General features: G+C 39.5%; 1 protein-coding gene across 1 annotated transcript; it reads left to right on the top strand.

The window, feature by feature from the left end:
- Positions 1-234: 234 nt before the first annotated feature.
- LOC306699743 (uncharacterized protein) lies at positions 235-21543 on the top strand (the record flags this gene model as incomplete). Its single annotated transcript, XM_079164463.1, has 26 exons — positions 235-255; positions 2819-2903; positions 3852-3917; positions 4142-4302; positions 5072-5215; positions 5471-5524; positions 5641-5694; positions 6381-6434; positions 7154-7207; positions 7367-7420; positions 8510-8563; positions 9095-9148; positions 9662-9715; positions 10426-10470; positions 13176-13229; positions 13319-13372; positions 14396-14449; positions 16322-16393; positions 16557-16592; positions 17152-17196; positions 17314-17346; positions 17680-17826; positions 17993-18169; positions 19313-19403; positions 20010-20087; positions 21230-21543. The coding sequence occupies 26 exons, from the start codon at positions 235-237 to the stop codon at positions 21433-21435; spliced, it is 2001 nt and encodes a 666-aa protein (XP_079020589.1). The 3' UTR covers positions 21436-21543.
- Between the last annotated feature and the right edge of the window lie 1128 nt (positions 21544-22671).

The raw sequence follows: 22671 nt of genomic DNA on the forward strand, positions 1-22671 counted from the left end.
AGAGAGAGAAAGAGGGAGAGAGGATCCCGTCAGTGCCTGGGAACCTGAGGGATCCTGGAGGGACAGGGAGAGGAGACAGAGAGAGGACACGGGGGATCATGCTGTGACGAGAGCTGCTCAGGGAAAAGCTGAATCAGGTCGTTTCTTTTTGTCCTCGTCTGTATCCTGAAAGCGTCCTGTGCAGGATCTGGTCTGGCTCTGGTCTGGTCTGGTCTGAGGGGAGTCTGCAGCACCATGGGAGCCTCAAGCGACAAGGTAAGAGGAGAAAGGTCTGGGTTTGGGTGGTGAGGGGGGGGGGGGGGGGCAGGCTGCAGGTTTGGTGTCGCTTGTGGTCCCCTGATGGGACCGGGGGGGTCGAAGTCTAGTTGAATCAACTCGGATCAAATTTAAATGACATTTTGTGTAAGTGATGGAGAGAGAGAGACATTTCAGTTGGTTTGTTTACTTTAGGAAAAAGTTGCAGCACGGGTTGTTTACAGTCTCATAGTCAGACCCTTAATGTGTGGACTTCATTATTATTATCTGACACTGATGTGTGTGTTGAGACCTCTGTTTGATAAATCAAACTCATTTTAATCTGAACTGACCCGCAGAGAGAATCGAGCTGAAACCCGCTGATGTTAAATGTCTTGATGTTCAGTCCTGAAATACTATTTTAATATGACTTCTTCAGTACAATAGATCATTATTGTAATTTATTATAATTGTTATAATTGACTCGGCTTCATGCAGCACATTCAGGCGGGCTGAGAGAAGTTTGTTTAGGAGGAGTTCTGCTTGAAAGAACATTTACAAGAATCCTCCTCTGTGGACGATCACGACCGATTATTACGTCTCTCGTTTTCTTTTGAAAGACTCCTCATACCAAAGCCTCATCTCTCACCAGACCACAGGGACTCAACTGAGTATTTTATTTATTTAGGTAAAGTATCTATGAAAAGAAATAAAGAAACACGCCTTCAAATGACAACAAGAGGTGCCATTAGCTTTCTCTAAAACAAAGATCCGTGAGAACAGGAGCGTGGGGCGAGTGAAGGCCGTGTCTCACCTCACTGCCCCGGAGGTCCTGCAGGTCAGGATCATTGCTTCATTCCCAAACTAACCTGAATAGTTGGTGTTTATTTACAGCATCGTGCTGCAAACGTGTTGGGATAAAACTTCTTAAACCTCATGGATATGTGGCAAAAAGGTTCATATTGAATTCTTTATTTGATTAATGCTTCACGAGTGAAACCCGGTTCATTTGTGTTTATTGTTTAGTTTAACAAAAACTCTTCTTGCGTCTGCTCTTTGCTGCTTTTTTTACTAAATTAAATAAATTGTCAGCATTGGTCTTTTTATGATATTTGTTGACAAAAAGAAAAAATATAAAATATTGCCAACCATGACTGTCAACTGACTCTCTGCTTTTAACTTTAAGGATAATTTAAAGTCACGATGAGGAACTTTTATTTATTGTTGGTTCTGTCGCCCCCTGTGGACTACAGTGGTAGTGTCTCTGAGCACCAGAGTCCCTTCAGAAAACCTCTCGTTACTGCAGCAGGTCTGACAGTCTGCCCCTCTCAGTCCTGGTTCTGGTTCACCCGTGCCTCCCTTCCCTCCAGCGGGTCCAGCGATACGTCCTGGGTCTCCAGCAGCGTGGTCTCTGTGTTTGCTCCCAGAGAGGAGAAGCTTTGCTCCTGGAGGAGGAGGAGGAGGAGGAGGAGCAGGAGGAGCAGACGCTGCTGCTGCTGCCGGAAGCTGAGCTCTCCTCCTCCCTCCAGAGCTCCGACTGCAGGTCCGAGGCTGAGATATAAAATACAATAACAACAATGTACAATCCAATTTTATCACCAGTTCAAGGAATTCATTTATATCTTGTGAAGTGCACGTGTGCTTCCATTTCCTCCCGGTATTATGTTCTAATGTTGACACTTATAATTATAACAATACGACCCTCGTCTTCATCAACATCAATGTGTCTGACCTTTTATAATCCTCCTGTGTTACAGAAAGTGTTGCCTTCTAATAAATTAATGTATAATTATTGCATTACAGGCTTTATTGACATTTGTGCTTTTCTTTTATAAAATGTAGAAGATGGTCAAATGGGACGTTTCTCTCCATGTTATAGTTTTATAAGTCTGTGACGTGTCATGTGTCAAAGTCAGGGCTGCTCCGGGATTTGAACCACAGACCTCTCGCTCCTAAAGAGAGAGTCGTTACCTATGAGCCACTTTCACGTAACAGAACCCTTAAAGTAGAGTGAGGTGTGAGATGTGACACTCCTAAGAAGGCTCCATTGTTCCTACTCAACTGTCTTTTTTCTGTTTTTTAATTTCTATTTTGAATCATTCGTTCAGTTTGTAAGTTTCAGTATCTGTTTTGAATTGAAGAATTTGTTCTTTTATTGTCATTCTAGCTGTTTGCATCTTATTTGTTTATATATTTGTGGTCATTTCCTTTTCTTGAACTTGTTTTATATGAGCTTATTTCGCATATCTTACGTTCTTATATGAACATATTCATGTATTTTTCTGCACTTGCTCCACCTCAGTGCTGCTTCATGCTCTCAGTTCGTGTGTCGTACTTTTAATCTGGAAAGCACTTTGTACAGAAAAAGTGCTTTATCGGTTCATCCCATAATGTTTTCATCAATACATTTAAATGGTTGTGATCTTCAGGTGAGTCTCAATTTTCCCAGCTCTGCACCAAAAACCAGCCAGATATCCAGAAACGTCTTGCTGTGAGGTGGACCAGACTCGCTCTGGTCTTCATACAGATGATAAATTAAGCGTTAGATGATGTTAAATGACTTGTTGTTGTTTTCTCCCTGCAGCCGTCTCTCCTCTCAGGTCTGCTTGTGTTCTCGCTGTGCGTCGTCTCGTCTCTCTGCCAGGAGGAATATTCTGGATACCACTCAGGTCAGATGTTCACTTGTGTTCATCAGCAGCTCATAAAGTCACGTTTACTCCAGAAGGGCTGCGACTATGTATTGTTTTAGTCAGCGTTTAATCTGTTGATTAGTTGTTTGGTCTATAAGATGGTGAATAATGTCAGTCAGTGTTTCCCAAAGCCCAAGATGACGTCCTCTGATGTTTAATGTATTCAGTTTACTGTCACAGACGAGTAAAGAAACCAGAACATCTTCACATTTAAGAAGCTGGAATCAGAGAGTTTAAATAAATCACTCAAACTGATCCATCAATTATCATAACAGTTGCCCGATTCATTTATTAGTTCATAACTCATCGTTTAATTCTTGCAGCTCTAATTCCTGCTTTCATGAAACTAGATCTGTTTGTTTTTTGTTAATTATGAAATGATGTTCTATTATAGGAAACAAGTGTGTTGAATATTAGAAGAGCGAGCTGAATAAACAATATGTTTGTGATTAGGATGGAATGAATTGTTTGGTCTCGAAATTCTAAAATATATTCCTCACAATTTATCTGAATTTTCAGATGATTTTTTGTCCGTAACTATCTGAATGTGTTTTTACTGCTGAAATCAGGAAGTTTGTATATTTCTGGAAATGATGTCTGAAAAAGCTGGAGCACGTTCCAATCAGTCCAACATGAAAATCACTTAATGTTATTAAGATTTAGAGCTGCTTGTTGATTGACACACAATCGGGTTTGTGCTTTATTTTTCCACTATTGTGATTTTTAATGTCAATAATTCAGCTTAAGTTTCATCTATCTGCAAGATTTCAGTGCCTCAAAGTCAGGGCTCGTCCGGGATTTGAACCCGGGACCTCTCACACCCGAAGTGAGAATCATACCCCTAGACCAACGAGCCGCCCACGTGAAGTCCATCCTATAGAGTAGAATGAGCTCTGATGTGTGTGTGTTTAACGTGTGTGTGTCCAGGTGAGGAACACACCCATGAAGGCTCCGTGGTCGAGCGCTATGACGGCGTAGTCTCTCCTCAACCAGGTGAGCACAGTGACCCTGACTGTTCACTCCTACCTGACAACAGTACACCTGAACATCAGCAGCACACTCCTCACCGTGCTGTCAGACAGACCTTTCTGTCTGTTTCTCCAAATCCATCTACTGTAGTAATACACTGACTGCCTCACACAACCACACCTCAAAACATGAATCCTCAGGACTAAAAGTCTCAATGTTGCCCCATCTCGTCTCCTCCGTGCGCTCAGAGTATCCGCCTGAGCCGACTCACAGCTACGACGAGGACCAGAGGCCCGAGGACCCCTACGGTCCTGAACCCACCCGGGTCACCATGATCACCGAGGACGCCTTCCCCTACGCCACCACCGCCGAGTCCCACTACGCCAAGGAGGACACGGAGACCATGCAGGTATGACGACCGCCGAGGGCCGGAGGTCTTCGCTGCCAGCAGAGCGGCTCATGTTTCGCCACAAAGGTCCATTTAGCGGCTGTTCTGGAGCTTTCGATCTCACCACATGACCTTCATTAAAGGGAGGTTGCGTAGTTTGGATTTAGAGATGAATTTTATATTTTTTGACTGCTGTGTACAAGGTCAAACATTTTATTTAAAACTCTAAAATGTTCTGTTGGGGATGATAATCTACATTTCTTTAATCCTACACAAAGCGGTTTATTTCTTACTCTACAATTTCTCACCATAAGTGCAAATTCTGACCTTTTAAATCTGAAGTCTTTACACAAAGTAGAAACTCGAGGAGGAGGAGGAGGAGGAGGAGGAGGAGGAGGAGGAGGAGATGATGCTGCTGCTGCTGCTGCCGGGAGCTGAGCTCTCCTCCTCCCTCCGGAGCTCCGGATCTGGGTCTGTCCACGGTGGACCGGTCTCTGCTGGAGGATCTGGGTCTGTCCACGGTGGACCGGTCTCTGCTGGAGTCTGAGCTGAAGGAGGTTCTGGTGAACCTGCATGATTTCATCTGGTTTCACCAGAATCCGACCCGGTGGCTCCGATGACGAGCATCAAGAATAACTCTATAGAAACAGACCATCTTCTCTCTGACGGTCTCTTTACTGATGGAGGTCTGATAGAGGATCAGGACTACACTGAGACCGGTTCACAACCAGTAAAACGTCTTTAGTGCGTATTTTCACTCTCCCCGTGTTGTAATATTCTTGTGTTTCAGGTCCCGTTCGAGTTTCGTCCAGCAGGACCGGACACCGACTCCTCGGAGGAGTCCGGGGGCGACGCAGACCTCGGAGAGGAGGGGCCGACCGAGTGCGACTGTGAACCGGGACAGCCTGGATTCGCTGGCTTCGCGGGACCAAAGGTACCGACTCATTTCATCGCGTCATGGTCACTTTACTCTCAGCAAACACGGCTGTTTGTCCCGCTGGACAGATCTCATCACTCGCTGCATTCATCAAAAACACATTAACGAAACGATCTAATATATATATATCTTGTATCTGAGAATCTTTGATGCCACTTTCAGTTTAAAGTGCATTCAGTAATAGTTTATCTGCATGTGCACACAAGAAATTGGGTCTTTTTCTTGATCTGTATGCGTTATTGTCTCCTTCAGGGATCCAGAGGTCTGCAGGGTAAAACTGCAGAGCCAGGAACTCAAGGCAGAGAGGTGAGAGACCAAAACATTATTACTGCATTTTTATTTTAATGATGCGGAATCCCGAATAATAATTATGCTACAGATGTGTGTCCAAGGTTTGCTTGTGTTAACATGTTTGTTTTTAGGGTTATAAAGGAACCAAAGGGGTTCGGGGGAGAGGAGGAGACACCGGACCAGTGGTCAGTAAATCACGTTACTACAACACTGATGTATGATTACTGAACATATAAATAAATACACCTGCACTTGTTTTAGTAAACACAAACTGAAAGTACAAGAAAACACGGAGGAACAAACTGAAGGAAAGAGAAAGTGAAGCAAAAGCTGCAGAAACACTTAAAACAGGACGATAGAGCCGAACATGAAACACAAGTAAAAACTCATTTTATACTCAGTCAGAGGCCACAACGCTGTCTGAGGTTAGACAATAACACACAACGAGATGAAAACTATGTTTAAAAACATGACACACAAACAATACTTTGATTTAAAGAAAAAGAAGAACAGGTCGAGTAAAACCATAGAAATGAGGTTAAAGCCAAAAAAAAGCTATTTTTAAATAGATACTCAAACGGAACAGAAACAATACTTTGATTAAAAGCCTAACGTGAAATACATTCATTGTTTTTATACAGGTTGTGAATATAGTTGGAGTAATTTGGATGCATTGAATTTGTAATATATGTATATATATTTATATTTGAATTAACTCTTTAAAGTTCAAAGAAATGACTCACTGTGTCTCTGATTGATACAAAATGCAGTTCTCAAAACGAACAAAGCCTTTCCTGTTGTTGGTTGCTGTGTTTGTCCGTTGAGTTAGTTTTGACCTTTGACCTCTGACCTCTGACCTCTGGTCCTGCAGGGCGATGTTGGACCTGAAGGAGATGACGGAGCGTCTGGTTTCTCTGGAGCCATGGTGACTTTAAAAAAGACGCTTCACTGATGATTCTCAATAAATAATAAAGTACCTGCTGAGTGGAAACCTCAGAATCACACACAGTGGTAGAGCGAGTCCTCAAATACTCTGCTGAAGTACAACGTTGTACTTCACTTGAGTATTTCCATTGTATGCTTCTTTGTACTTCTACTCCGATACGTTTATTTGACACTTTTTACGTTTAAAAGAACCTGATATGCTTTTATGATAAGATGTAGTACAATACTACTAATCTACCCAGTAGTACAAGAAGTATCTCAAACTGGCTCCACGTTGACAAACTACAACAGTAGAATCCTCTTCATGTACTAGTTAGTGATAAAAAGTCAATAATATATTATTCTGTATTAACAAAACAATTTGAAAGGAGCCGTTCTGCATCATGATACTTTCACTTTAAGTACATTCTGCCGATAATACTTGAATATCATTTTGAATTCAGGACTTTTTACTTGTAGTGAAGTATTTTTGGAATGTAGTGTTTCTACTTTAACTTAAATGAAGGATCTGAATACTTCTTTAACGTCGGGTCACACGAAGAGTTTTACTGTTTTTAATGTGACAATTTAAAAACTAGTTTCACTTTAATGTTGAGCGTTTAAATTCTAGATTCTTCTTCTTCTTCTTCTTCTTCTTCTTCTTCTTCTTCTTCTTCTTCTCATAATACGAGATGTTAATAACTTTTTTGTCGTTAACAGGGAGAACCTGGACTTATAGGAGACCGAGGCGAGCTGGGAGAGCTGGGACTGAAGGTAAACAAACACACACACACACACACACACATGCGCACACACACACACACATGCACATGTAAATATTCTGGTTATGAATTATATTTTATAAACAGTTAGCGATTGATTGGCTTAATAATGAGATGTTTTATCCACATGTGACGTGTTTTTTGTCCACAGGGGGACTTCGGTTTGGAGGGACCCCGCGGAGGAGTCGGAGGTCCTGGTGAGACTGTAAGGACTCAACCTCGACCTCTTTCATCCTGTCGTCCTCAACAGACTCATACATTATGAGACAGAGTAGAATAAAGAAGAAAATGAATTATTATTATTATTATTTTAAATGTATCAATTAAACAATCCATGTGATATATAAATGAAAGTACAGTGAAAGAGTTTTAAGTGTTATTATTATTCATTAACTCAATGTTTTGAAGATGATATTTTACATTAAAATAATAATAATAGTAACAATATATTTAATTATATAGCACTTACCAAAACAAAGATACAAAGTGCTTCACAGAGCAAGCAAAGAACAAATAAAACAATAAACGATATCCCTGTTAGTTAAAATAAAACATTTTGTCTAAATGTCAGTTTTAGTTAAACTATATCTCTGTAAGCAGAAATAAAGCATCTCGTGTTGTAGTGGAATAATGTGGATGAATCAGAAAGCTGTGCAGTGTTATGTCTGCGAGTACTTTAACCACGAAGCTAACAGCTAACCTGTCCCGTCATCATTCAGAGCTGCAGCCCTGCTAAACATATGGAGCTAAACATAAACACCTCTGACATATTCAAATCTGACGTTTACTTATTGTTCAGCACCTCGGTTGCATGTTGTGACACCGTTTGTTTTTCCCCTCCGGCTGTTTTGGTTTTTGTGTGTGAAACAACAAACGCATGAACTCATTGTAATGGAAACCTGATCCAGGTCTTCTCCAGCTGCTGATCCAGTATTTGTTGGAAGCCCCCCAGAGTTTCTGCTCCTCCACCTGCCAGTTTAACACCACAACCAGCCGTCACGGTTTCCTTCCTCTCGCCAGAGGCTGCTGGTGGATTTGGGGGTTTTAGTTGTTGCTATTAGATCAGCTGTTAAACAACATGTGTGAATGTATTTCTCAGTTAAAGAGCTCAGATTGTAAATGTTTTGACTGCTTTAATGAAGAACAGATGAAGTCACGTTTAAATATGCTGCAGTCTGCAGTCTACAGTATATGTTCGTTTTAGTTTTTTTATTAGTATTTAAACTATAACGTTTGTGCTGCACAGACTCACAGTTTATTTTCAATTTAATTTAAATTATTTGTTGTATTTCAGGGCCCTCGTGGTGGCGCTGGGTCTCCAGGACCAAAGGGAGGTGCAGGTATCAAGGTAAAGAAAAGTCTGAAACACCCACGTTTACGCTTCATTCTATTTCTTTAAACACGCTGTACAAAGGTAATGAACATGTGTGATTAGAAAGGATTTCATTGTTCTTAAAAGTGTGAAAGGTATTTAGGTTTTATATTTAAGTTTGAAGAATGTTTAGGTTTGAAACACTGAAGACTAAATGTATTACTGTCACTTGTTTTTTATGTAATATCTTTTAGTTTAACAGTATTTTACCGTTTATTTTCTAAACATTTATACCTTAAATGTGGCATCATAATCCAGAAGTAAAGTAAAGGCAAAACATTTTGTATTACTGAATTTATTGAGTTAAATATGAAAATCTAATTTCCTCTTTTATCTGTCGGTGGGGTTTGATTTTTTCATCCTGTTTCTAAAATGTAAAATCAAGATGTTTTATTAATGTTTAGAATCCTTATACACGTGTGCTTTTCCATAAAACAAATGATGTTTTCAGTTCATGTGTTTTCATCGTTTGTTATGAACCTTTCCTTTGTTGTCGTCTCTGTTCAGGGGTCTCTGGGGGACAAAGGCAAAGAGGGTCCTCAGGGACGAGACGGGCTGAAGGTACGAAAACAGAGAAGAAGAACTTCACCTGAATAAAGCTGACTAAATAATAAGATAACAAATAAATCAATGACTAAATTAATATGCTTTTTAATATACTAAAAATAAAATTTAAAATAAATTCATCAATTAATCAAATTTGACAAAAACTGATATTTACGTTTAATTTGCTTCTTTATTTACCTAATTTTGTATAATTTCCCATATTTATTTACTCTGTTATCTAAATGTTATTTATTTATTTATAGATTTTTGGATTTATACATTTTTAAATTGATCTATTCCTGTATTATTTTCTTGATGCATTTCTTCCTAATCTGGCTCAACATTCCGCCTATTGATTAACACCAAACTATTGATTTTGATACATTCGTCCCCTCGGTGACCTCTCCTGCTTTGTGACGGTGAACATACTGTGACTCCGTTGCTTGTAGTTCCTTCTGCTCACGTCAGAGGGAGACGGAGTTCATCACTAACTCTGCGTCTCTTTCACCGTCACGTCTCCTCTCACAGGGTCAGATCGGAGCTCCTGGGTTTCCAGGTGACGTCGGCAACAACGGATACACTGTGAGAAAGATGCTCATTCTTCTTTGTTACCCTTTCACCATAAGTTTCTATTTAGAGCTAAAAGAATGTGTAAAAACGTGGATAATTAGCATTACTGGCAATGCAAATGGAAACAACTTTGAGCTCAGAATACCTTTTAGTCAATGTCTCTGCCTGAGTTATTCTTTATGCCAGATACATTATTATCAGGCACAGAATACTATATTTGTTTTCTATAATCCACATAAGTGCACAATAACAACCTCTCAGACACCGGAGTAGATCTTTGTTTGCTGGAATTGAATTGTTCTTTGCTTGATAATCATTTTAACAAAATAAGGTCCCGTCACACGCTTCCATACATTCCACCAGGGGACTCCCAGGCCGGGATTTATTAGCGTGTTTGATGTGTTTTCAGCTGAGTACAAAGCTTCTACTGTGACGATAGAGAGAGTGGAAGTGAGCATGCGTTACTTCTGTTCAGACTTCCTTCAGTGAGTTTCGTTCACTCAGACTGAAGCCTCTTAAAGACGATTCAGCCAGAGTAACTTTAACACAACAATCATTTATTTACTCTTTTATTAAAGTTCTTCCCACGTGTTTTTATTTAATCAGCACTCCTGAATTAACTGTATACGTAATCTTTGCATCGACTTTGAAATGGTTTACTCCTCTTCAGTGCAGCGATGCGTTAGTGATATTAAACATTTGATCATGTGTGTCGTCCTCAGGGTTACACTGGACAGACGGGATCCATCGGACCCAGCGGACCAAAGGTACAAACACACGAGTCTTTACTTTATTAATGTTGTTTACTGTTAAACGTCACTGATGGGTTGTGGTGAGTTTATCCTCAGGTCACATGACTCACTGTGTGTGTGGGCGTGTGTGTGTGTGGGTGTGTGGGTGTGTGTGTGGGTGTGTGGGTGTGTGGGTGGGCGTGTGTGTGTGTGATAAACATCAGTCTCCGTTTCGTTTTAGTTTCCCAATGACGACCGTTATTATGTAACACTTCTATGGAGGAAATACTGAAACCTCATTCCTTCCAGAGCGTCTGTGAGTCAGTTGCTCAAATACTGCTGGACGAAGTTATGTTAAAGTTCTGTTAAATTCAGGGTCAACCAAGGGTTACAAAATAAAGCTGAGGGGTCGTGAGATGATGAACAGGGCAAGAAAATACCCCCCCCGCCGAACTGCATGCTGGGTACAGCTCGCTCTCCATCGCCATCCATTTTTATTCCTCTCCTGTCACATCTTACTCTCTGTGGTCTTGATTCTCCCTCCAAAATAAAAGCTCCTCTATGGAAACAGAACCATCATGACTAGAAGTAGAGAGAACTAGAACACGTCTTTAGAGCAGAACAACACATTGGTTTGTTAAAATGATCACAAGGAGGTCGGGAACCACCGTCTGATGAACTCTGCGGCCTCCAGGTGGCGCTAGAGGGATTCTAGATATTCAAAGAGCTCCATTAGTAAAACATTGAAAACAAATAAAAAAGGAAGAAACTGTTGTGCAACGTTATTGTCATATGACAGCATGTGAAACACAATGTGAAGGATCATGCTTACAAACATTCAGTCAGCAGCTAAAAAGTCACAGGTTTGACCTTCGCTGAGGTGCCTTTGAGCAAAACACTGAACCACAGCCTGCTTACTCACTGTGACTGACAGCTACACACTGCTCCCTGTTTTTTAAATAACTGTGTGTGTGTGTGTGGGTGTGTGTGTTCACAGAAGTCTATGAGAAAATGACTCTACTTCTCTCTTGATTTATTACCTCAGTAAACATTGTAAACATGAGTTTATGGTCTCAATCTCTAGTTTCAAGTCTTCTTCAGTACAGCATGATGTTCATTTAGTAGATGATGGTCCATTTAGAGTCAAACAGACCATAAAGCAGGGGATGCTTTAGGGGCGGGGCTACACAGTGATTGACAGGTCTCTATATAGTCTTTGGTCACGACCGAGACCAGATGTACACATCAATAGTTCAACATTTCTGAAGCTTTCTTTCCGAAAGTTAGTGTTTAGAGATTCATTTCAGTCTCGTATCTGTGTGTTAAATACAGAGCTGGAGTCATGGCAGGGTTAGCCTAGCTTAGCATAAAGACTGGCTAGCCTGGCTCTGAAGTTGTTGTTTTTTAAAGCTCCCTAATTAACACGACAGACGATTATCTCACAGGCGGCACGTTTACTCCTCTCAGGGAGAAGGAGAACATTTCTCTTCTTTCATTTCTGGCAGCTGTGAATTTCTGGAATGAATTTAAAATAAACGCTCTCGTGTCTCATCTCACTCAATACAGAACTTACACTTCAGCTTCAGAGAAATACCCGAGAATCTTTCTAGTTCTGCTTTTTCTTTCTTCAGACAGTGCCTCATTTAGACTGCACCTCTATAGTGAAGGTGATGTAATCAGAGTGAAACAGAAACTGGTGAGCAGATACTAAACATATTATCACAATCGTCCTTTGGACAGCACCAGTGACACATAAGAGGAGCACCAGAAAAGCACACGTACATTCCCAAAAGTATTCTCTGTTGCTTTGAGCTTCGTGTGAATCGAGAAAAACACACAAAAAACACACAAAAAACACACTTATCTGACTTTTAAAGCGTGTCGCATCTTCCCTGATCAACATCAAAACACATTTAAAAAAAGACTTCAAACTGAAACCAAAACTGCAGCCACAGTAGAAGTCAAAGTAGACATGTGTTGACATGTTTTGCATTTTCACAACATTCCTCATGTGCCTGTCACACCGTAGGTCACCAGTCACACTGGTGCACACCCAGTTCACTAGTGCACATCGAAGATACACTCCTGCTGAGGAACCGAAGAACTGTGCAAACAAAACCAACGTCACCTGGGCTGTATAACAATATAACGACATGTATTTGATCTTGGCATGAAGCTGATGTAAAAGGTTAAAATCAGCTTTCATTCCAAACGTATTGAAAACTGTCTTTGTTCGTCTTTCCTCTGTTCCAACAATCACCAACTCTGGTTCAAGAGTTTGAAAGAGCGACGGAAGAAGTGTCAGATATAAATAAAGAAGAAGAAGCAACCACCTCCATACTTTCACTGTTTATTAACACAAATCAAATGTGGGCCCCTTTTGCCTGCAGTCTGAAAGTAGAGCCATAGATTTATCATCATTATCAATTCATCTCGGGGGTTTTTTGTCCATAAACAATTATTGTTTAGTTTAAAAAATGTCAAAAACAGTGAAAAGAAGTCCGTCACAGAGCACAATGTGACGTCTTCAAAGCGTAGTCCAAGACATTACATTTATTATTCTGTAAAATACAGAAAACCTGACAAACTGTGTGATTTTGTCCTTTAATCAAAACACTCGTCTGATCTGTACTAGATTAAAAATAACAAACAGGAAATTCCCGTCAAATCCAGCTGTTCTGATTAGATTCAGTTGTTTTCCAACACACAGGATTCAATGATTTTTCTTTTTCTCTCTTGAGGGCGGTGAAGGTTTTGGCGGCCTGCCGGGCAGTGACGGCGACCCCGGAGAAGATGTGAGTTGATTAGAGTTCTGTAGTTCTGTCTGCCATCTTTAGCCCCCCCCCCCCCCTGTGTTCAAACCCCTGTTGTTTGTCCTCCTCAGGGTCGCATAGGAGTCCCGGGTGTGATGGGAGAGCCTGGACAGTTTGGAGTCAAGGTAACGAACATAAAGGCTCAACGCTGCAGAGACAATTACATGCAGCACTTTATTAATCCACATGAGAAGTTACATTAGTACTTTTATTAATGTTTAGCTCAGTTTGGCCCTAAAAGAAATCAGTGGCGACTCATAACGCTCTCATCTTAATTCTAAATATAGCCCACACTTAAATAGCCTGTTGATACTGTCGGGTGTCTGAAATTGATTTTCCTGTTCTGTCAGTTTCTCTAAAATGGGGGCGTGTCGACCGGCATTTATTATCGGGAATAAGCTGAATATTAATGAAGCTGACTATTGATAAGTACGTCAGACAAGAGATCGGAAATGATCCCTTTTACAATTATACAATTCCTATTATACCACCAAAGTTACTTTAACCTTATTATTCAGTTTCAGTTCAGTTTATTTTTTAGTTTAGTAAAAATTCTGTGATAGAGTTATTTTTCCCTCTCCGTCAATTTGCAGATGAAAGTACATTTATTTTATGATAACCTCAACGTTCTTCAGCATAAAAACATAAAAGTCTGTTATATCAGTTACACATATTTTAGTGCTGGATTTGTTTCATTAGCTTCTGATTGGATGATCCTCACTGGTATCCACTTTTTAATTCATTGAGGTTTTTTCAGCTCTTTTGAATTTCATGTGAGTCGTTTAACATTGTGTTTGGATGAAATGAGTCGGCAGGAACTCCCACTTCATTGTGATACTGTGTGATTGTTCTGAATACAAACCGTACGTTCTTGCAAAATGAGTGATGACAGCGTCTCGTGTCCGTCCAAACATCTGTTGTTTCCTATTTTGAGGCGAGTTCCTTCACGTCCTGCCGGATCACAAGTTCAATTGTTAAAGAAACAACTTTTTGGAGACATTTTGACATGTCACAGTGGAAAAAGCACAGACCTAAATAATACAGTTAAATGTATGATTTTCCAGGTCAAAATGTGAGCTTTTAAAATAGACATTTTAATAAAACAAAACGGTCTACTCGGCGTAATGGTGTCTGTTCTTCCTCTGCAGGGCAGTAAGGGGGATCGTGGAGTGAAAGGACCTCGAGGCCGAGTGGGCGCCGGGGTGAGTGAACTCTAAAAGTCACAGGTTTGATTCCTGACTCGTCGTTTTAAAGGTGCAACGTGTGATACCTCACACAGTCAGTCTAGCTCAGAGCATACAATCTGGCGTCATGGCATGGCAAAGATGGCGTCGTGACATCTGTTGCAACACCGGCTCAAATTGTATTTTTCTCCATAATTATCTCGTGATCTTGAGAAAACAAAACCACGTTTTTCTCGAGATAAATTCTCTCCAGAAATCTGCATTTTGTTTTACTCCACAAGAAAGAAATAATCTACATAAATCTACATAAATGAACCCCGTTATCGAGCTCTGTTATCTCGAGATAACAGCATTGAAAAAAAAAAAGAAGAAGAAGAAGAAGGAAATAACACGGAAGTTATTCTGTAATTCTTTCTGAAGAAGTTCGGTTTTGGTTGTAAATCTAAAATGTAAAGAAACCTCAAAGTATCACAACGTGTAGTTATGATCGGCACAGAGATAACTTCACGTCACATCCGGAACGTCTGGAGAAGAGTTTGTCAGTTAAACATTAAACATCTGTGAACATTTTCTGCTCATTTATAGAACAAATTGTTTTTATGGCTTCCATCCATCAATCCATCAGGAAAATCAGATAATAAAGGAAAATGCAAATAAACACAAACAGTGGGATTATAAAAACAAAGGAGCTCTAGATTTAAAGTAGAAGAAGCCACTTCTTAACAACTAACTTTAGGTTTAATACAATTAATAGAAACGTTTGAACTATTTGGACTTTGGAAATATCTGCGAAGCTGAAGTTTTACTCTCTTCTATCTGGAGCAAAACCTTTTCCTCACCAGGATGTTACATCCTCCAGGTTTTAACACAGATGAGATGAAGCTTTAAACACACACACAGAGGGAACTTGTCGTGCAGCAGCTGCAATACAAAAGGTGAAGAGTGCACATATAAAGGTCTAAAATAACAATATGGTGCAAATCCAAAATACATACAATATTTACACTGCCAAAATTAAGTTAATAGTCAGAGTATATATATGTATATATTATACTCTAGAAAAAAGAGCTCAAAAGCAGCATATTTAGAAAATATAGAATAAGACCGAATAATGAGAAGAAGGTGAGAAAAACAAGATTCCTCATCTGTTGAAAAGAGTCAAATCTGAAAGTAAAACATTCATATGGTGAACAGATGGATGACTTCTCCAGGTCACACAACTCACAGCACACTAAGACACATTTACTTTAACTTTGGTTATTTGACTTCTCACGAACTCTGACATTAAATGATGACAAACAGGAAGCCAGCGAGAAAAACTCCAGACTCTCTGATCATCGACCTATAAAGAAACCGTTGGTTTATTCTTCCTCTTTCGATATTTGAGGGGTTTTCCCGGTGAAAAGTTCAATGCCTTCAAATGTCTTTTACTTCCAGTTAAACCTTCTTTAATAATGTATATATTTATACAACATGTGATACTCAGCATATACCGTATGGAGATATGCAGCACATTTATTTTGGGCTGAATGAATAAATAAATAAATAATAATCATAATCATAATAATAGTATTAAACTTTATTTTGATAAAACCTGTCGTACAAGAAATGCAAGCCCACAGTTCATTACAACAGGAACACAGAAATAGGCAGAATGAACATAAAAACAGGGATAGACTATAATAATTAATGTAAAAACATAAAATGATGTGAAATAAAACCCACTGAATAACAGAAATGTCAATAGTTAAATATGTAGATTGCATATAGTGGTGGAGAATTCATGGCTGAGAGGTAACAAGAGAGAAAACTAAAGATTCGCCGGTTAAACGTGAATATATTTATCATGAATTCATCCCTTTGACTGAGTATTATTCGTTTGTTCAACAGGGAGCTGGAGGAGAGCAGGGAGACGCCGGAGTACCGGGGAAACTCGGATCGAAGGGCCTGCAGGGCCAGACTGTGGGTTCAACTCAAACCGCCTGTTATCAATACATAACAGACTGATATCGATCTTTTATTGGATATCAGACACCACCAGGGTTTCCTCTTTACACAAAGAGCGACTTTAATACGATCGTAAATCAAGTAACACAACCTGAACTGTCACCTGAACTTCTTCCAGGGTTCCAAAGGTGAGACGGGACCCGACGGTGGCACGGTGAGTGTTTGATGACACGCCGTTAGCTCTGTCAGCACTGTTAGCGCTGTTAGCACCGTTAGCTTCTAGCCGCTGGCTCAGCCGTCGCCACAATATCGAGTCAGAATCAGCTTTACTGAGCAGGTACATGTACTTATACACAAATAGAAACAACTTATTAACTTATAGCATTCGTTTTTAAGTTGTTTTACATTATTTTATCCCGGGTGTTAATTTTATTTCATTATTTTCATTTTTATTAATTTATTCTTATTGTTTTATTGTAATTTCTAGCCTTGCAGAATTGTTTTTATGTATTGTTGTTTTTTAAATTAGTTTGATTCAGTTTTGCCCCGTTTGAATGAAGGTGTGTCAATAAAGTTGAGTTGAACAGGTTCACACTGACGGGAGTTTCCCTTCCTCTCCCGTCAAACAGACCTATTGTCGATTAACTAATTGTTTACTATAAAACAATGCTTTACTCAAGGAATCCCTCAGCTGTTGTTGTTGTGAGAAAATGACCACAACTTCCTCTTTAATCACATGTTGTTGATGATGTCGTCATGTTGTTTCCTTGCAGGGGGCAGCAGGGAAGAAGGGCATTAAAGCTGTTAAAGGACAAAAGGTAATGTCATCTGATGATGAAACTCCCTCATACTGTAATCTCCATTTCACTTCCTGTTTCCACACCTGTTTGGGTTTCACTCACTGACTAGTTTGTTCCTTCTTTGTCACCGTTCAGGGAAGCGTGGGAGACGGTGGAGACAAAGGACAGGTGCTTGCTTTATTTATTTACCTCGACGTCATTCAAACACACACACGCATCTAATGCAGCTCAGGAGAGCAGAAACAGATAGAAGACATCATGTTTTATTGCAGACTTCTATATAATTTAGGCATATTATTAAATGATAAACGTCAGGTTCATGACTTCTGTCCAAAATAGCTTTTTAAAGGTGTAAAATAAAGTTGATCTTTGGCCCTATAAACAGGATGTCTACAGGATAAACAGTAAGCAACAGTAAAAGAGACAATAATAATGTGATCAAAACTCTTTCATTTTTACTTCTTCGTCCTTCTTTTTCCTCGTTTGTTTTTTCCGCGACAGCGTGGACCAAAAGCTGCAGACGGTCGCGACGGCATCCCCGGCCCCGGCGGACCGGCCGGCGTCCCGGGTACCAGAGGGGAGCGCGGTGCCATCGGTGACCTCGGTGTTAAAGGACAAGCAGGACCCAAAGGAGTTCCTGGTCCCTCTGTGAGTCACGGTTTGGGCAGTTTTTTTTAAAATCGACTTTAAAGGTTTTGACTGACGTTCCAAAAATGTCAAACCTTATTTTAAGATTAAAGGATTTGTTAAAGTTGGTGTTTATTGTCGCCGGGATGTAGAGAAGATATAACCTGAGTGGTTTTTGGTCCCTCAGGGTGCTGGTCTGACTGATGAGCAGGTCCTGCAGCTCTGCAGAGGCGTGGTCACGGCCCAGATCTCCCAGTACGCCGCCTCCATCCGGGCCAAGTGCTCGCAGGGCTGCCCCGTCAACAACCGGACCCTCATCGGACCGCCAGGGGGACAAGGGCTGTCGGGGTCACCGGGGAAATCTGTAAGTTCCTCTCTGCTGCCTCACGGCTACGATGGGGGAGACGGTTTATTGGTTCAGTTCACCAGACCTATAGAGGAGGTGTCAGTATTAGTCTGCTGCACTGTTTCAATGATTCACTTTAAAGTGGGGAAATAATTTCAGTTTTAAAAAGCCTTAAATATCTTAAAATGACAATAAAACTTACTGTATTTTCAGTTTTCACACAAAAAAAGGCAATTTCTTGAAAGCGAGATTATATTTCAACAGATTTTTTATTGGATTAGTTTGTGTTTTTGGAGGTATTTTTGTAAATTTTCTGGTATGGGACGATTGTACGCGAGAGGGGGGCAACATTTAAACAAAAAAACCTATGAATTTCTGGCCACCCTGGCCAAATGTAGTTCATAATATTATCCCGATATCTTAAAACATATCTTAAAAATGGCCATAAAACATACTATAACTTCTGTTTTTACACAAAAAAACTCTGACACACACACACACACACACACACACACACACACACACACACACACAGACTCCTCTCAGTACAGCGTGAGACTCGCATCATGATCAGAGAGAACTCTGGTCGTCTCAAACACAATGAAACTCTCACAAGTAAGTTCATCACAACATGTGACCAACAAGCAGAACATCAGTCTGTGGAGCAGCCGTCAGGTAACGGTGGTGATGTCATACGTTACTGATGTCATACGGAGTTTGATCAGAAGAACAGGATCATCACTGAGATCATTGATGAGCTGAGAATGTAGTTTAAAGATTTTAGAGCTTCTTGTGTTGCTGCTCAAGAAAGAATATTTGTTTACATAGAAGAAAAATAAAGAAATATTGATTCTTTTCCTAATTAATGGTCTTTTGTTTCTCACAAAATTATCAAAGAGAACCGATATTCGTATCTATAAGAAACCGAACTGATAAGCAGAATCAATAGGAGTACTAGTATAGATGAAATCCTCACGATACTCATCCCTACTGCCTTTTAAAAACACTGTAAAACACATCATGTACTGTATTCCTCTTCAGGGACATTGGATTAAATTGTTGATCATCGTCCTCCAGCACGTGTGAGAATCCCGCGTTATAACGACATTAAAAATGACCGAATTGAGGACTAATTGGACAATTTCTGCCTCCACCTATCAGGGCAAAGCAGGAAAAACCGGAGTGAAAGGAGCCAGAGGAGCTCAAGGTGACAGAGGACTGGAGGGACAGAACGGAGCGCAGGGCGACAGAGGTAACATCACACGTTCATGCTTCATGCATCCAGTCAAACGTCTGTGTCCGTGACATTATATCTGATGTAAAAAACATCGTAAATATAACAGAAGGATTGTGGACGACATTGTTTTACTGTTGGTGTCAGGAGGAACGTTTCGATAACCTTTTATTTTTTGTATTCCTTCTTTTTTTCAGTTTAGTAATTCATATACATAATAACATGTTTGAACAAATACAAAATTCATGCCTTTAAGATTGTAAATCATGCTTTCAGATGATGAATGAACAGCATTTACTCCATTTGTCTCAGATTTCAACAGTTTCTCTTTAATCTTAGCCTGAAATATAAAGTATAATAAACGTGTTTCTGGCTGTTAAACACAACGTTGCGTTCTCGTTAACATCCTGTGGTGAAAGTGTGTAGCTGCTCACACCCGAACAGAGAGGATGGACTTAGTTATTTCAGGGCAACAATTATTATTTATTCAAGTTGAAAAAAAAATCAGTAATCGTTAAAAGAAGAAATTTAAACACATTCATTTATTTTTCAACCTCTAATCAAGTGAAAAACATGTTTGTTCTGAATGGAGTTCTCTAGTCGCTTTGTGTTTTGTCCTACCAGGTCAAAAGGGACCTAAAGCCAGCACAGGTGATCCAGGTAAAGGTCTGGCCGGACCCGACGGACCACAAGGCATCAGAGGTGCGACACTTTGTTAATCTCCACTCAACCATGAACACTTTAACATCTCCTGAAGGTTGTAGAAGCTGCTGCAGACCAAATCTGAATCACGTTTCATGATTCAGCAGTTTAATTTGTGCTGAATCATGTATTTTATGGGATGGGGACATTTCGACGGGATATTAGGGCCATTGTAGATTTGAAAAAATGAAACGAATGGAAGGGGTTAATATTAAGAAAAGAAACTCTGAAGATTAAAGTTGTAAATTTACGGAAAAAAACTGTAAAATCAGTTTGTTGTTTTCTCCTGAATAAGCCCGATCACGACTGTGTCCCCTTTAAAGAAGGAATGGGACGATATGAAAATTCATGTCATCATTACCCTAGCCAAAATATGTGCAATATTTGACAATTAAACATACTGTAGTCTCTTTACCTTACATTTTGTTCAGAAACAAATATTTATATTGCAAGAAAGGTTGGACACATCTTTCATTTGTGAACATCCTTTTTAGTAAAAAACAAACAACCAAACATTAAGGTATCATAAATCATCATTAATCATCATAAATCATAAGATACTATCACATAAATAAAGGAAAAATAAATAAAATATTTTCCTACCTGATAATTCCTGTATTTTTAAATCAGGCTCTAATTTTTCACGATCATGATATTCACGATTATCTCGATGATGGAAATTCACCACATTCAACTTGTAAAGACAAAAAACAATGAATAAAGAAATATAAGTAAAACATATGGGGAGGAGAAATGTACAATTACAGAGAATGCTTACGGAGCAAATCAAGCACAATCTACTCCAATACAATCATTTATTTAGTTTTAATGCACCAATGGAGAACATCGATGAAAGGACTTTTTTAAGGTGTTTTTTTTACCACTCTCAAACCTGACTTTCATGAGCTTATTTTTACATCACTTTATAGTCTATAAATTGTTCAATATCATATTGAACTTTATCATTTTTAGAAAATATACAATAACATGTTGCTTGTTTGTAAAAAGCTACGATCTGCTATCTATATGATATATGTTCTTCTCTTTTTCACCTTGCATTTAAATCCTCTTGTAAATAAGTGGGCCAGACTTTCTACTAGTTAATCTAAAGGTTTATATATTCTGTCATTTCCTCTCCGCAGGTTTGCCAGGTCACTCAGCAGAACCCAAAAACGGCATGGACGGTCCCCGAGGTCCCCGCGGCTTCCCTGGTCCGGTCGGCCAGTCCGGCATGCTCGGGGTTGCAGGCGTGCCGGGTTTCTGCGAGGCGCGGGACTGTAGCATTCACGCGCCGGTGGCACGCAAAGAGCAGGGTCTGGTGAAAGGACCGGTCAGTGCACAAATGTGAACACGAGCAACGAGCACATGAGATCATAAAACGCCAAGACATTCAACTGGTGGCAACTTCGAGGTTCGTCTCATTGAATTCCAGCTGATGTTAGAAGTGGGTTAAAAATGGGACCAAAATTTATTTTAGATTTAAGACAATAGTTTGTTTAGAAGCTGCGAATGATTCAATCCCCCATTGAAAATGTCAGAGGACCGAGTGTAGTACCCTGTGGCACTCCTGGTAAGAAATATGAAACTGCAGGAATGAAACTATAAGACTTTCACAGCTTTGACCAGCAACAATGACGTCTCACGGGTTTGTTTAATTTGATAAAATTGCTAAATGATTGCCCATTGAATCCTTCCTTCAGTTTATTTTCTGTTTCCCTGTTAAAGTCACAATGCAAAATAAACAGAAGTAAAAAAGTGCTATGTAAATATTATGTAAAGTATCTCAACAACGTGTACTGTGCTCTGAAATGTTTCAGATAAACGGCCTGATGTTTTTTATTCTGAGTCTTCAGTTTGTAGAGTTTGTGCTTTTAATTCTGAAAAATAATATTCCAGAAAAGTTAAGTGACTTCCAGACAGAGGTTCCAGACTTCTGAATCGCTAAATAATCTTCTATTGTGATTAACAGACTTCCAAAGTAAACCAGTAATCTGATTATTGTGTGTATGTATTTGAAAGTGTTTTACAAGATGACTTTATCCTTCAGACTGATTAGAACTGTAAACTATTGAAAATATTAAATATTTGTTGAACACGTGAGAAAATAAACTTGAGTTTAAATAAATAATTCAGTTTGTATCCACGTTGAAAATCTAGAACTGAACCTAACAATCCACATTATTCTAATGAAGGATGTTCTGAATGTTAAATATCCTTCACGTCCCACCGAGATGTGGTTATCAGCTGTTGATGGCCGTCACATTTACAATTTAAAACGTTGTAATAAATGTTCAAATGCTGTAGCTACAATGTGAAAATAAAAGCTTAGCTGTGGAGATTTAAAAAAAATCACTTTACATTTTTTTGATTTTTTTCCTCAAACTTCTTCATTGCATTGTAAAATTAAATAGTTTTATAGTTAGATAACTCTGCTACATGTCATTTAAATGCCTTCAAGAGACACAAACATTTCTATATTTCTTAGTAAAACTACTTTAACCTTCAGATCACAAGCTGTGTTTTCACTAAAAATACAAACTTTTTACTGTCGAATTCATACTAAAATATACCAAACTATAAATCA

Source organism: Pholis gunnellus, assembly GCF_910591455.1.
Source record: "Pholis gunnellus genome assembly, chromosome: 8".
Classification (NCBI taxonomy): domain Eukaryota; kingdom Metazoa; phylum Chordata; class Actinopteri; order Perciformes; family Pholidae; genus Pholis; species Pholis gunnellus.